This window comes from Macadamia integrifolia, chromosome 8, assembly GCF_013358625.1.
Source record: "Macadamia integrifolia cultivar HAES 741 chromosome 8, SCU_Mint_v3, whole genome shotgun sequence".
NCBI classification, from domain to species: Eukaryota; Viridiplantae; Streptophyta; class Magnoliopsida; order Proteales; family Proteaceae; genus Macadamia; species Macadamia integrifolia.
In genome coordinates, this window is record NC_056564.1 from 33431339 (window position 1) to 33448351 (window position 17013).

A 17013-nucleotide genomic window follows, 5' to 3' on the forward strand; every position below is an offset into this window, starting at 1 on the left:
TGCCATTTTTTAAACATTAATACTTATTTTATGCTTGTGTAGAGAAAGTTAAAAAATGGGAACTAATCTGATGTCAAAACCCTTCAAAGAATGACCAGATCGTAGGCTTCGGTACTACCACCCGTAGAAATATACAAGCCAACACTAAAACACAAATGAAAGTCAAGGAAGAGAAAAGATGCAAAAGGTGATGAAAGGAGAGGCAATGAAGAAAGTAGGAATATATTTGATGGGAAGGGAACAATGTGTGCATTTGATGGGTTTGAAACATTGAGTTACTGTGTCTTATTTGTTTGAGATAATGTTTAAGTTGATATGGATGACCATGTCTCCGTTTTTTCAGAAATGATGTTTAGTTGACAAGGATGACTATATCTTTTTTTGAGATGATGTTTAAGCTGATGAAGATGATCAACTCCTATGAAATCGTTTTCGAATTCTTTCCTCATCTTGCTGTCTATTAGGTAATGAAATGCTATAAAAATTCTAGGTCTATCATGTTGTCCATTGTCCCATGAAATGCTGTCAAAATTTCCAGATCTTTTGTGTTGTCCATTGTCTCATCATATGCAGTCAAAATTTCCAAGTCGTCATGTTTTCAATTGTCCCAACAAATATTGTCAAATTCCCAGGCTTGTCATGTTGTCGAATGTCTTCTCAAATGCTGTCAAAATTTAAAATAATGTCATATTGTCAATGGTTTCAAGAAATGTTGAAACAATTTCCATGTCCAACTTGGATTGATTATTTATCGAAAACAGTATTGCATTTTTAAGAATTAATCATGGAATGGTAGGAAGCAGGGCGGAAATCGGAGTCGAGGAATTGCTCCAAGGGATCCAAGAAGCAACCTCATCGGGTAGCAAATCTCTAGATGTTTGGATAAAAAAGTGTTATTGAATATTGTGTTTCATAACAATTTTAATTCTAATGATGCAAAGATACAGTCTAATATATTTATAAGTTTGGGGATATAATCTTAACCATTAAGGATTTTAGGACTTCTAACATGATTTATATATTCAATGACGTAAGTACTTTCAATTAATTTTGATTATTTTCTAATAATAATAAAAAACATTTTGGCCTACGTTTGGTCACAAGTAAAATTTAAAGCAAAGAAAGCAAATTTTATTTAAAACATGTTATGCCAATTTCTATGCCCAAATAGTTAATTCATAATTACGATTTGATTGCATCAAAGATCAATGCTAAACCCTTATTTGTTTGTACTCATCATGGATGATTTAACCAAGCACATTCAAGAGGGGGGTCCCTTAGTGTATATTATTCACTAATGACATTATTTTGGTAGTTGAGACAGCTGAAGGGATTAATGCTAACCTGAAGCTATGGAAAACAAACTTGATATGAAGAGGTTTCAAGGTAAGAAGAACAAAGACAATATAATATATGAGGCATAACTTCAGCCAAACATGCAAAATAGATGAAGTAGTAAAACTTGAGAAACGAAAAATGTCACAAAGTAATTGTTTTAGGTATCCAAGACCAACCATTAATAATGAGAGGCATATAGAGGATAATGTTGCCCATAAAATTACAGTAAGTTGAGTAAAATGCGTAGGTGCAACGATAGAGTTATGTAACAAACAAATGCCACCCAAACTTATGGGAAAATTTTACAAGACAGTGATAAGAAGAACTATGACATATGGAGCAGAATACCAGATAGTCAGAAAGTATAATGCAGACAAGCTGAATGTATCAGAGATGAAGATGTTGAGGGAAATGTGTCAAGACAAAGAGAGAAAGAATAAAGAATTACATTATTAGAATTGATTTGAGAGTCACACCAATCCAGGACAAGCTTTACGAGAGACATGAGGTGGTATGGGCATATTTAATGTAGACCAATGGATGTACTAGTAAAGGGGAGTAAACATATTCAAATAGAAGATAAAAAATAGGGACAAACTAAAATGACCATAGAAGTATGCAAAAGCTAAAACTCATCACAAGTATGACTACAAGTAGAACCATTTAGAGGACAAAGACCTGCATCACTGACCCCTGTTAGGGTAACATTTTCCAAGATGCTGCTCTTGACATTTGTGTTTTGCCTCTCCTTTTTTTTCTATTAACTTTTAATACCTTTTCTTCTAACATTTATACTCTAATGGATCCGTGCCCATTTAATGAGAATAAGGTTATCATTGTTGTTTGTTGTTGCTCTTTATTCTTCCTTATAAACCATGATTAGCAAAAAAAAAAAAAGCAACAATTGCCTGTAAAAAGAACATCTAAACTCTAAATTTAATTAAAAAAAAAAACTCTACAAAAACACAAACTTATGTAAATCTTTGCTTCTATCCGTTTGACTACTAAGATTTTAGGCCAATTTATTATCCTAATCAAGAAAAAATAGCTATGACGGTTGCAATATTGATTTGTGCGGCGGGGGGGGGAGGGGCGGGGCAGGATTAGTGGATTACCTGACGGTAGCAATACTGTCATACTGCTACCTTTTACAACATGCCTCATTAATATTTGCTGTGTAGCAATCCACCTGACCCTCAATTTTGGTATACAAATAAACCTAACCATCTCCTTCCTATTTATTTACTTCAAAAATTTCAATCGAATCCAAGTACTGCATATATAGACGAGAGAATAAAGATGCCTATGTAAGGTTACAAAAAATTAAAAACATAGTAACTAATACTTTTTTTAGCTAACATAATAACCAATACAAGTTACCACATTGCTGAATTGATCACAGAAATTTTTTCTGATAAATATTGATCACAGAATTTGAAATGCAGCTAATCTGAGATGAACCTACCCATTGACACGTTTGGAAGCTGCCACATCATTCATCCACACGGCCAAAATCAATTGGGGACTTATAAGCTTGACACACATACCTAAATAATTTTCACATTTCCCTTTCTCTGTTGTAGCAAAAAGGGAGCTAAAATCTTCTGTGAATGGTTCTACACCGATGTCATGCAGCCAACTTAATCTAAGATTTGTAGAAAATTGCAGTAATGGCTAAATTAGTGTGATGTAGTAGTTATTATTTTTCTGGACTGACATGCCTATTAGACCATGGACCAGGTGGGGCATTACACAACTTCTAAGGATACGTTACGTAGACCATACTTCTGTACCCTTGAGTTCTAACCAAGCATTACACAATCTATTCAATAAATTATAAATAGTCACACCCAACATGATATGATCCAAGCTCATCCAAGACACAGGTTAACTATGGAATTATATGGTGGGTTGGATAGGGCACCTCCCAAGTCCCAATATCTAATGTACCAATATGCATCCCAGACTCCCAAATACCAACATAACTTCCATCAGGTAACTGGAAGGGGAAAAAATTCCAACTTACCACGAAACTCTCCAGGCCATACCTCTTCACCGCTCCAATTTATCCGACCATGACATTAAAAATCCTCCTCACGGAGTACAGACCATGTTTAAATGCCAAAACGTTAATTTCAATCTCCTCGCCCCACACACACCACCACCCACCCCCCAAAAAAAATTAAATAAATAAAAACAGTCTCGAAAGTCTAATTATTCTTCCAGTGCTCTGCCAAAAAACTGCTCACCATTGACTTGGGTTTCAATCAATTCCTTTTCAAAGGAACATATTTAATGGAAGGAAATTAAAAGGTGAGCACAGAAAACAAGAGTATTGCAAGCTAAGCACAGAAAACAAAACCATTCCAGAGTTCATTTTGCAGCAAGCAACATTTCCAATAGTCTTTCCAACCAAAGCCCCTTCCCCTCACCTCCCCCACCCCCACCCCACACCCACCCCCACACCAAAATAAATAAATAAATAAATAAATAAAAAATTTTTTTCCTTGAAATACTGTAAAATCCATCTGCAATTCCCCTCTTATCCGACTTTTGCTACAACCCATTCAATTGAATCACCAAGAGCTTTATGTCAAAAGAAGCATTCACACAGTTAAAATAGCCCAATTTGCACATATTTCAGGAATTGAAACCCCAGTAACATACAACTGCAAAACCATCGGAAATAAGTGAACTCATTATTAAATGCACATCAACGGCAGAACATCAATAACCTCTTCACACCTAAAGAATATAACATCAACAAATCACACGTCTGGGGCGTTTCACACCCCGTACATTGGACTCTAGCAAATGTCACTTCTTAATAATCCCATTGACTAGGTTAGTTAGTAACCGTAAGAAAAAAATAAAAAGGATTCACATCATGGGTGATGCAAACCCTTTTGAATCATTTAGCAAGTACCTTTATCAAAAAGTTCAAAAAAATATCTCATCGGGTACAATGCACTCACACCAAATAATCCATATACTCATAGACCAGAAACAAGTCGAAGTCATTAAGAGACTTTTGTAGCCCCCTAAGGTAATGCAATTAAGCAATCAATTGCTGCTTATAAGCCAAAACATTCCTGTTTCAAGCTAAATCAGTCAGAGCAGTGTCTATGAATGCTTTCCACATCATTCAAAGCTTGCAAACCCATAAAATTAGAGGCGTGCATTGTAGTTTCATCGGCTAGGCACCACTACATATAGTAAAACCACAATAATACTGGTATGCAGACATTGCCACCTATCACCCAGAAAAACTATTTGTTCAGGATACAACATCTGAAGAGGGTTAACATCTTCATTGTGACTTTTTCCCGTTCAGGAAATTTCCCAACACATTATAGTTTCCAACCTTTCATAACAACATTTAATAAGGTATCCTTTTTGCTCGTACAATAGTCCCAAGTTGTTTTTCCAAATCACAAATGCAACAAGAAAAAACCCTGCCTCATTAACATGAACATATAACTTGCACACCTCTCAATTTGGAATCATTCATAATTTCACCATATGGTCTTAAACTCTCATCAATGAAATATATCTCACAGCGTCCTTGAAAGAACATAAGAGCTACCATAATCCAAGCTCCTGAATTTTATCCACGTTTAGGCACCACATTCAATCCATAAGAGAACCAATTAAAATATACTATTAGGTAGAAACTATAGAACAATTCATAAGCTCAAAAGCTCGCACAAAATAAGACTCGCCAAAAAATTAGAAATCCACGTAAGGAAGTCCCACTCATAGGAAACACAAAATAACTAGGGAATATCCAGCACAAACAAGGTAATTACAATACAAAGCCCATAGATTAATATCACTGAGCCAAGCTTCTACACGCCCTACCAACACCCAAATCTCACATTGAACTAAGTTTGTTCAAACACAAAATAAAAAAATAATTGTATGATAATACAAATCTTTTTGGTTGAAGTAAAACTTGGAAACAGCCTCTCCTATGAAGCAGGGGGTAAGGTTGCGTACACAGTGCCCCTTCCATACCTCACTGTAGCGAGAGCCTTGTGCACTAGGTATGACCTTTTATAAATACTTCATAAGACCAACCAGATAGTAACACGTACTTTCAACAGTAGGGTTTCTACCGCATCTTGACCTTCCCATCTTATTAGTTCTGTTTTGATAAACCAATTTCAGAGAACACTGAAAACATTCATTTTAAGGTTTCAATAACAATAAAAAGCTGCTTAGCCCATGCCAACAACCAATAGAGAAGCCAATTATAGATCAAGGTAAAGCCCCGAAATTTATCAATCTAAAATGGTAAATTGGACATACTTGTGCAGAGCAAATGCAAACATCAAGAAAGTTATGTATAGATCTTATTATTATCCATCAATAAGCATCACAGAAGCCTTATCTGTCAATAGACAAAAAAAAAAAACAAAGCGGCAGATGGCTCATGCACTAGATAGAGAATTTTCTGAACACTAAGACTAATCTATCTCTGTCAACATTGACTACCAGCCATAGAAAAGTAAACCACATCTTAAAGGGGCACAGAAGAGGAGAACCGGCGACAACAGTACAGCCAACCATTTCATCAAACCAGAGTTTACATTGTCTGCAATCACCATAACCATTTAAGGCATGTGCGCCCAAGAAGCTGTCATATACCTGAATCAAACATTCATTCAAACGCAATCCATCATTCTGCATCTGACAAACAAAACAGCTATTCACACTACCCTAAATGCAACAAGGAAAAAAAAACCCCCCACCTTGTAACACGACCAATATCAAAACAAACAGTGGAAGAAGGTATACAACCAATCAATTGTTATAGGTGGCTGAATATCAGAGATTTCCCATAAACAAAACAAAATCCCATGGATAGACAGTTACAAGCAAACCACTGAAAGCATGAATATACAGTCAACATAAGAACATATAACCAGTTCATGCAGAAGCTAAGCATTTCCCAGCAGAGCGACAATAAAGAAATGAATCAAACAGAGAAAAAGTAAAAACAAGGGATGTCATGATGCATATCTGAGAATTACCTAACATCAGCAGTGCAAAATATTCATTTAGCACTGAAAGATTTCAAGTTCTGGCAGTTGAGAGGAACAGATAAATCATTAGTACAAAATGACACTATTTGGTGATCGAAGATTGCAAAGCCAACCAACTTAAGAGAAACAATGGAAAAAGAAAAGAAATTACAGTACATGTATATTAAGTCAGTGGACCTTCTTTTAAGCATCTCAAAAAAAGTAAGTGGACCAAACAACATATTCAACAAAAAAATAGGACCACTCAAACATGATATGCTTTGCACAATAACCAAGGAAATGGAAAAAAAAAATCCATCAAATTCCATACACCTATGCCCTCATCTTTTCCAGCATTACCCAATACTGCTTCTTTCTTGCCATCTTATCAGGACCAAGGTATACAATGTCAGCTAGACCATGAACCAGAAGGTATGACCTTCCCCAACCATCAGGTGTAAGAAATTTACACCATTGCATCCCCACAAAGTATCTTTATGGTCTCTATTATGGATTCTATGGTAATAAAAAAAAATTATTTGTATTATCATTGAAGGTCCACCCAAAGGCATTACAAGAATCCAAAACAGAGAAAAGAAAAATCATTTCTTTACAACGCCATAAACTATGTTCAAGGTTCCGCTGAAATTTCTTGAAATTTTTCAGTTTTGGAAGATGTCGAAACAGAACTCCATGTCATATGTAAAAAGTGCAAGGTTTCAGTTGGAATTTCTTCGGTTCGGCAAATATTGATGATGTGTGGTTTTGGTATAAAATGGACATTTTCAAATGAAATGGGTATAAAATGTACAGTTTCAGATGAAATGGGTCAAAATTTCAACCCATTTAATTGGTCTCAATGGTTTCAACTGTAAGGTTTGTGGAAACTTGGCTTTTGTGATTTTTGTCCAAATCACTGCCATCTAAGTGTGAAACAAGTTGTTAGGCAATAGTGGAACACATCGAAAGCGACAATTTACTGCATTTGTGCAAGTTTTGTGCAACATTCAAAGTTGAAGGTAACATCACTTTCCCAAAAAAATGAATTTTTGTAAAAATAATAAAGAGATACTTGTTGGCTTTCAATTTTTTATATGCTGGACTTTGTAGGCCGATCTATGACTTCATGGAGTCGTATGATCTATAATGACTTCATCGAGTGGTATTTAATTTTCTGCTATTAAAATATTTTTTATTTTCTGGAAAAAAAAAAACTGATTTTCTTGCAACAAATTTTGAATAACTTAGAGAGTTTATATAGTAGCGTACAACAAATACTACCAACCTAAGGTCCAAAGTTAAACTACCATTTTGAGCTTTTTTTTTACTTTTATTTTTAATAATGATTCCACTATGTTTAGAGGGCCTAAAATAGTGTTTCTTAGAAGTTTCGGTGCCTAACTAGGCTATTTAGGTCTCAAAACCATCCATCAAAGGTTTTGAACAAATTTTGCAATTACGTGAAATATTTCGGTCATAACCAGGCTCAAAACTGAAACCTGCAACCTTATGCATAAAACATTGGCATAGTAATCATCAAATTGATAAGAGAAAATTGTAAAATAAAAAAATAAAAAAAAATGTTTTCATTGTAATAAATACAAAACAGACAATAAGTGGCTTCACCCAGGAGAAGGTTACAACAAACACAATTTCTCAGTGACACATGAACATGTCCACGCTACAACATCTCTTATAAACACATACAAGCAAACTCAAGTTCCGATGTGAACAAGGACAAAGAGACACAAGTCACCTTAAACAAAACGATCTACAAAGACCAAGACCAAAACCAAACCAAAACTTATTCAAGTGTCACCAATCAGATGGCAAGGAGAATAAAGGTCGGGAAAATTTGATATGATGGAGACATCCAACATAACCTATGCAGTTGCAAACACAACCATCACAGGGAGCACAGAACACAAAGCATCCTACTATATCTACTCAAACAAGATCAGCATTCTAAGACGGTACACTACAACCACTCTTCAGAACACTGACACGTCATCCTAGGGAAAGCCAAATGCACCAAGTAGTAAAACACCTAGAAAACAATCGTGGAGAGCTTAATAAGTAAAGGTGAGAGGCCAAGAGGAAGAAAAAAAAACAGAAAATGGATAAGAAAAGTAAATACATGAAACAAATTTTAGTGGACTCATGGTCAGGTCAATGTGTTCAATTAAACAGATAAACTCATGTATAATTGCACCGACTTAGAAGACAATGAAAACAAAAAGATGAACAAAATCCCAGAGCACATAGAAAGATACAATCAAATGTCAACCAAATATCAATTTATGAAAACTCCAAACAAAAACAAGGGCAGATCACAAAACAGTAATTGAGAATGCGTAAATAATTAGAAAAGAGATGAGGGTTTGAGGAAAACATGCTTAATATAATGATTATCTCCAATCAAGTACAAGTATGTTCATGAGAATACCATAAAACATCCAGCATAATCTGTGTGAACAAATTGATATCTACCTACATTCATGCAGTTGGAGCAGACATAAAATTTGCATGCAAGACCAAACAAAACAACAGGAACTACACAAAGAAAATAAACTAAACAATGAAATATATCACAACAGAACCACACAGGAATATATTGCATCAGAGACCAGACGGGGAAAAATATATCAAACAGACGAATAAAGAGAGACTGAGGAAGAATACCTAATCAATAAGGAGGCATACTCTGATACAATGCCCCAGGTGGTAGCCTAGGCACCGGCGATGTCCCTGCAGGTGGATGATGCTGACTTGGATATGCAGATGACAACCCATAGTGCCCACTCTCTGGATAATTCCCAGAAGGCATACCAACAGAACTCACCGGCAACCGATACAAAGATGATCCGCCACCACCCAATCCACCATAACCGCCCGAAGTAGGTCCACCATATTGTGAAGCACCATATGGACCACCACTCAAGCCTGCACCATAGCCGCCTGTGGCACCCAACGAAGATGGAACCTGACTCCCTACAGCGGACAGCCCAGAAGCACCAATCGATGGCTGCAGGGGCGAATTCAGATTGTTATGATGGTGGCCACCAAATGGAGGTGGGCCCTGATGGACACCGGAGAAACCACCATAGGAAGAAAGCCCAGCCGGTGGACCACCATATTGAGAAGTAAAAGTGCTCGGCATGGAAGTAGGTGGCGGCACGCCAAGCCCATCTCCAGCTATTTCTCCCGGGACACCAGTAGGGGCATGAACTCCTCCAGCACCAACTACAGCTTGGCCGGTCTTCCCCTTCTTTCCTTCGATGGCCAATTTGCAGATTAATTGATGCCCATCAATGTTCTTGGTGGCATCAACAAGCGAAGCCTTTGCGGCCTCAGCTGTTTTGTAGACAAACAAAGCAAACCCTTTAGACTTCCCAGTCTGCTTGTCGAACCCTAATGGCCCTTCTTCTATCTCACCATAAGACAAGAAGTGAGCTAAGAGACGATCCGCCGGCATATCTTGCGGAACATTCCCAACGTATATCTTCCGCATCAAGGCATCACCCGCCGAGGGCTGATTTCCGGTGGGGCCCGAATTCCCTGCAGCGGCGAGCTGGGTGACGGTCATTCGACCATCTATCTTCTTACTGGGCTCCTTCAACGCTAGCAGAGCACCATCGATGTGCTTAAAAGTGACAAATCCGTAACCTTTGCTCTTTCCTGTAACCTTGTCAAGGATGACGATGGCTTCTTCAAGATCACCATATTGGGAGAACAGATTGCGTAGGCCTTCGGTGGTTGTGTCCCAACCGAGACCGCGGATGAAGAGCTTGCGCTGCGTCGGGTCGCGATCGGCAATGGCGCGGACTGCATCTAGAACGTCCAAGTGATGGAAGGCGGCGTCTTGGAGGATTTGGAGGAGCTGTTCTTGAGTGAAGGGTTCGATGATCTTACGAGTGTCCTCCGGTGTTAGCCTCGTACCTGAACCAGCTTCACCGTTCTCGTCGGCCTTTCGCTTTTTGGTAACGGAATCCATGGCTGCTAAGGTTGGAATTGCGAAGAAGGGATTCCACTCAGAGAGGCTGACTGCAGCCCAGAGAGATGTGCAAAACTATAATTCTAACCCTAACCCTAAACCTAACCCTAGGAGACGAAGGAACAAATTCCTGCGTTAATAGGGAAAAGAGATTCTACGTGGGGAGAACAGGACACGTCGAAATGGTTGCACATGTGGGATGGGAACCAGCAAATGGGCTTATCATCTTGAAGGCCCAGATGTGAGACTGAAGGCCCATCAGTCGAGCAACTGCTTCTCATATTTCCCGTTGTATTTGTAGGTGTGTTAAATCTAATTCTAACCCGACGGTTCGAACCAAAAAAACCGACCAAAGCCTACCAAAATCAAAATGAACTGAAACTGATGCGAGTTTATTGGATCATATTTAGAGCTGAAGTTTTGCGAGACCGAAATTAAACGGAAGGCAATGAGACCTATAGGACACCAACCGACTTGAAAAATTGGTGATAAGAAATCAATACTAACCTTATTTTTCTTAGGCCGTCTTTTGTATCATTTTTCTTTTTTATTTTTTTTCATAAAAACGGTTTTGGTTACATTTAGGCTTCGTTTGGCATCGTTCTAAAAAAACATTTTTGGAGTTTTTTCGTTCTATTAGAACGAAAAAACTGAATCTTCTGTTTGGTGCACTTATGGTTTGTTTCTGTTTTTTTGGAACAAAAAGTGAAAAAAAAAAAACTGAAAAATCGAGATTGGACGGAACTCCATTTTGGAGTTCCGTCTTCCCAGTTTCGTTCCATTTTACAAAAAAAAAAAAAATATCGTTCCCGATAAAAATCTCAAAATTTTGAAACACCATGTTTTCGTTTAAAAATTGTATTTTGACACAGAAACTGAAATTTTCGTTTTTGACACGAAACGACGTTTCTGGAACAGAAACGATATCAAACGGGCTCTTAGAGGCCGTTTGGTATAGTTCATAAAAAACGTTTCTAACGTTTTTTCGTGTTAATAGAACGAAAAAACGCTGAAAACCGTTTGGTATGTTTAGGCTCCGTTCCAGTTTTTTCGAAACTGTCAGTGTGGTAAGAAACGAAAATGGCCCAATTTGACGAAACGCTCGGAGGCTGTTCCGTCGGCCACGTTTCGTTCCAAATTAATAGAGGGAGGAACTTTCGTTCCCGATTGTCCGCGATAGAGAGAGGATAGTAGAGAGGAAAGAAGAGAGAGCCCAGTTGAAACTGTACGAGAAATCTTCACCTCAGGTCTGTGCTTCGCCTCTCCTCCTTCTTCTCCTCCTTCTTCTTCATTTCTTCTTTTCTTCTTCTATTCAACCTCTTCTTCTTCTTCATCTATTGTAACCACAGAGAGGGTTTGTGTGAAATTTAAGGGTTTTTTTCTCCTTCTTCTTCTTCATTTTTTCTTTTCTACCAGAGACAGAGATCGATTAGCTTAACAAAGTTCTGGTTTCGAATAGTTTGGAACTCGCACAGAGAGAGGAGAGAAGAAGAAACAGGAGCTCGCCCCCTTGTGAAATCTCCTCTGCAGGTAATTTCGATTTCGGCTCTTCTTCTCCTTCTTCTTTTTCATCTCTTTTAACCTCTTTCTTCTTGTATTCTAACCTCTTCTCCTTCTTATTCATCTATTGTAATCACAGAGCAGGTATTGGGACAAATTTTAGGGTTTTTCTAGACCCCCTATACAGAGAGGTAACGTCTTCTTCTTCTCTTCTATTTCGTCTTCTTCTCTTCTATTTCTTCTTCTTCTCCTTTGCTTCCTGAATCCATACACCTCTTGTAATATTCTTCTTCCCCATTTCTTATTGTTTCTCTATTATTTTAATTTCCCTGTTGTTAACGAGTCAACCTAGTGGTGAGAGATTTGTTGAATCTCTTTTATACCTTTCCCACTCATTATCAAACTTAGGGATTAGAGTTGCTATTTCTGGATGACCCTCCCTGAAGAATCCCAACCCAAAATCCTGCTGCAATAACTGAAAATCTGGCATTTTCTCTCTCCTACGGCAGACATAATTGCAGAATTTGTTTTTCTTCAATCTTCGACTTTTGGGTCTGTTATTGGGTTGGATTTGATAGTGTTGGGAATTACAAACATGTTCTTAATTTCTCCTGAGATTTGGAGCCCTGTTTGAGGGGCTGGGTTGATTGCAAGGAGTCTCGTTACCACTGGTTTCTTGTTATCTATTGTGTAGTTAAAGAGGATATAAACTTCCCTTATTTATGAGTAAGATCCTCTACTTCACATATTATACTCAAGCCATGGTTTCTAAATTTTAATTTGGTTTATCTCCATTTCCCTTTTAAATACCAGAAACTTGTCCCCATATTCCTTTTTATCTGAGTAGGGGATGCCCTATTTATGTGTAATCTGATATTTTTCTTTTCATTTTAGTGCTATTTGATCCTTTGAATAATTTCCTTTTAGGAGATATATGCAAAAGATGAGACTTATTGGTGACCATTTTATCCCTTTCTCGTGTGACTTGTTAAATTTAATTCAACAACAACAACTCAGGCTTGTTAAATTTAATAATATGGTCAATTGTGCATCTTGGTATGGGGGCTGTGGTGATTCTGAGTAATGGTGCCTGATTTATGGAAGTAGGGACTATATTTCTTGTTGGTAGAGAAATCTGGAGACAGTTTCAGGCACCACATTTTGATATCTTAAGTGGAGATTGACACCAAGGATACTCTAGTGAATGATGGTGCTATGCACAAACAATTTCTACCCATCCTTTCTTGTTCCAATGGGAAGTTGCAGTGTGGCATAATTGTTTGAATTGGTTCTTATTTAACCCTTCACACTAGCAGCAATGAATGAGTAAAAATACCCCTCCTATCCTTTCCTATTCCAATGGCGAGTTGCAGTGTGGTGTAACTGTTAGAATTAGTTCTTATATAACCCCTCACACTAGCAACAGCTAAGAGCGAGTAAACTGACTTTCTGGGATTACTCCAGAATTATTGTAGTTCAGTTTTGAGTCATTGGAAATGTATGAGTGGAGGCTGGATAAGGTTGTTAAGTTGTTACATTCAGAATAAAAAAAAATTAAATATTGTATAACTGAGTCTCTGCTTTGGGAATGTGGTAAGGAAAATCAGTTGAGATGGTTTAGTTTTGTCCAGCAAAGGTTAGTACTCTGGTGCAGCAGATGAAAACACAGCATTACCATAATCTTCTTTTTTGCATTTTCCTTGTTTGGGGTTTTTCATAAATTGTGTATCAAGGACCAGTGACAACTTCCATCTTTTAAAATTTACTTACATTACAATATTTTTTGGTGGTAGTATATTCAATTTTTAGAGTGTCAGCATGGCTCTTCAAACATTTCCCAAGTTTCAAGGTTAATTGCTATGTATTCCCTAATCTTATTTCATTTTGTGTTCGATTGTTATGTTTTACCATTAATTTTGCTAACCTCAAATGTCTTTTGCGTATTCATTAAAACTGTCCCCGATGCTTTTCATATGAATAATCTGTGGCTTTAAACTTTGCTTGGTTCCCAGTATGCTAACTTTTACACTAACTTATAATGTCTAGCTATTATGTCTGGAAGTAGTATCCCTGCCGTTAAGTGGTCAGAATTTGAGACCACTGTTTTCATTGAAGCAATGAAAGAAGCTGTAAAAAATGGTCACAAATCCGGTAATTCATTTAACAAAACTGGATGGGAGAACATTACAAAGCAATTTCAACAGGCTTTAAATCGTCCAGTTGGGAGAGAACAGTTACGCAATAAGATGAACAAGTTGAAACAAGAGTATCAACAATTCAAGAGACTGCTTGACACAACTAGATTTGGGTGGAACTTAATGACAAAAACAGTCACAGTCGATGATGAGTCTGTATGGGATAGGGCAATACAGGTACAATAGATTTCAGTAGCTAGTTCAATTATTTAAAAATTAGATTACAATGAGTAGTACATCTAAGTGATACAATTACTGCTTATGCAGGCAAATCCAGGTTGGTTGAAATACAAGAAGTATGGACTAAACAATTGGCCAGATTTGAGCATGGTATTTTGGGATGCATATGCTAGAGGTAACTTAGGGGTTGATAGTACTCAAGATTTGGATGGCATCGAAGCTGTTAATACAGTTGATATTGAGCAAGTCTCTCACTCCCCCAGTACCCCGGTGCATATAAGCATGACTGACCCCTTTCATGAGGATACTCATACTCCAACTCAGACCACCACAAAACGAAGTCTTGATAGGACACCTACGGGACGAAGAAAGAAGAGTGCCAATAAGGGAGATAGCCACGTGAAGGACTTGTATGGGAAGTATTTATCCATGAAAATTGAGAAAGCATCCAGTACTTCTTTTACATCTCCTGTTCGTGGTGGGGTAGGTGCATCTTGTCCTCGAGATTTCAGTGTGAGTGCATGTGAGGCGGTGATATCCTCCATACCGGATATATCAAAAGAGATATATTTGAAGGCTTCTAGTCGTATGTGTACTGATCCTAGTTGGAGGGAGTTGTTTGTCTGTGCAGAGCCTGCGAAGAGGACTTGGCTTTTAGATGCGTTGGAGTAGTTGATGTTGTGTTTGTATGCTACTTTTGATAATTTTAGATTCGAGACTCTACTTTTGATGTGTGTAATTTTACTTTTGGAGATACATTGCATGACTTGGCTTTATTTCTTTTGTGTTTTTTTCCTATTATTGATGTGTGTAATGCTGAACATGTGGTTTGGGTTGACACGATGTGTCAGCTTGTTATGTTTTACAGATATTTGTTTCCAATTGTGTAGTAATTGTTTATTTATTACAGTTATGTCAAATGCATTATGTGAAACTTCTAGTGATGAAGAAGATATGGTCATTCACATGGGAATGGAATTACTGAGTGAGGCTGTATATATTCGAGAACTATGTCGGGATAGTGTATTTACAGGTGTTGTCATGATGCATGAGGTATTGAATGGGCATGCCAATAGATGCTATGAAGAGTTTAGGATGGAACGTCATGTCTTCCTTAACCTATGTGACTATGTTAGACATAGGGGGTGGTTGAAAGATACGACCAACATCCGAGTGGATGAACAGCTTGGAATGTTCCTATGGATTGTTGGGAAGGGTTCAAGTAATAGGGACACCCAAAATCATTTCAACCACTCAGGAGAAACAATTAGTCGAACATTCAATGTTGTCTTGATTGCAATGCAACGCCTGGCTAAGGAGAAAATCAGACCACCAGACGTCAATATGATAGCGATAGAAATTGCACAGAACTCGAAATACTACCATTTTTTCAAGGTAAATATGTTAATATGATACATGTCTATAATTAAATATATGAATGTTTATATTCTTATATGTACTGGCCATTTAATTGTCAATATATGTCATAGCATTGTATTGGCGCCATAGATGGTACTCACATCCATGCGGTAGTTCCAAGAGAGGATCAAATTCGACATAGGAATCAGAAGGGGATCACAACTCAAAATGTGATGTGTGCATGTTCATTTGACATGCGATTCACATATGTGTATGCGGGATGGGAAGGTAGTGCAAACGATTGTCGAGTACTTGAACAGGCAAGAAGTGATCATTGATTGAGTTTTCCTCATCCACCTCCAGGTATTAACTTTTTACTAATATATTAGATTTTCATTTGAGTGTATACATAATAATATATACTATTTTTTGTCTGTAGGAAAGTATTATGTTGTCGACTCTGGGTATGCTAGCCAATCTGGATTTTTGACACCATTTTGGGGTGAGAGATACCATCTACCGGACTATAAAGGGCGTGGAAGATCCCCAAGAACAACGAAAGAGTTGTTCAATTATAGACATTCATCACTTCGGAATGTTATTGAACGCACATTTGGGGTATTGGAGAACAAATTTAAAATTTTAAGGCTAATGCATCAGTTCCCAGTGGAAATTCAGGCATCAATCGTATTGGCATGTTGTGGGCTACACAACTATATTCGAGAAGAGCATATTGCTGATGCAGAATTCGTGGGGATGAGCGATGATTTAAAAGTTGCAGAAGATGACTTGAATCCGCCACATGAAGATTTCGTTGATCATTCTACAATACAATCAAGTCAACGAAATTGAGCAAAAGAGATGAATGCCACTAGGCTAAGAATTACAAATGTAATGGCTAGACAACAAAGGATGCCAGAACTAGTTGAAAACTAAAACCGATAACTATTTTCCCAAAACTGAAAACCTAAATTGATGTTTCAACCCACGTAGTACTTGTTTTATGGTACATTTATATATGTGGTACAAGTTGATATATTATTATGAATGTCATATATTTGGATGCTATATTAAATTTTTTGATAAATACATTTCTGCTACAGATGACTTCTTCTATGCCCCCACTCATGATAGCAACTTGTGAAATTTGTGGGAAGAGTTGTGGTAAATATACAACCAAGTCGGGTAAAAATATTGGAAGATAATTTTTCAAGTGTGAAGATTCATGTAATTTTTTCATGTGGGTGGATCAACTACATATATGTAGATGTGGTAAAGGTCAATGCAAAGTATGAACTGCGATGAAAGGTCCAAACAAGGGACAGCATTTTCTATGTTGCCCAAGTTCAACTGGGATAATTTATTTCTACGATTGACCTATACCTATAGATAATTTATGATTTAAATTTAATTCGATGTT

At 37.4% G+C, this 17013-nt stretch overlaps 1 protein-coding gene and 1 long non-coding RNA gene across 6 annotated transcripts; one reads left to right on the forward strand and one right to left on the reverse strand.

The window, feature by feature from the left end:
• Nucleotides 1–206: 206 nt before the first annotated feature.
• Nucleotides 207–10515, reverse strand: LOC122086016 (UBP1-associated protein 2C-like). 5 transcript variants are annotated; one of them, XM_042654682.1, is made up of 2 exons: nt 9048–10515; nt 207–664 (listed from the first exon to the last, which is right to left on the reverse strand). In XM_042654682.1, the coding sequence occupies exon 1, from the start codon at nt 10357–10359 to the stop codon at nt 9052–9054; it is 1308 nt and encodes a 435-aa protein (XP_042510616.1). In that variant the 5' UTR covers nt 10360–10515; the 3' UTR covers nt 207–664; nt 9048–9051. The 5 variants fall into 5 exon arrangements, with proteins under 5 accessions (XP_042510616.1, XP_042510619.1, XP_042510620.1 ...); XM_042654685.1 differs by lacking the exon at nt 207–664 and adding an exon at nt 1391–2611; XM_042654686.1 differs by lacking the exon at nt 207–664 and adding an exon at nt 3868–4007.
• A 1036-nt stretch (nt 10516–11551) lies between these two features.
• On the forward strand, nt 11552–12123 carry LOC122085752. Its single transcript, XR_006142214.1, has 3 exons — nt 11552–11606; nt 11776–11889; nt 11999–12123. It is a non-coding gene; the product is annotated as an uncharacterized LOC122085752 (long non-coding RNA).
• Nucleotides 12124–17013: the final 4890 nt, after the last annotated feature.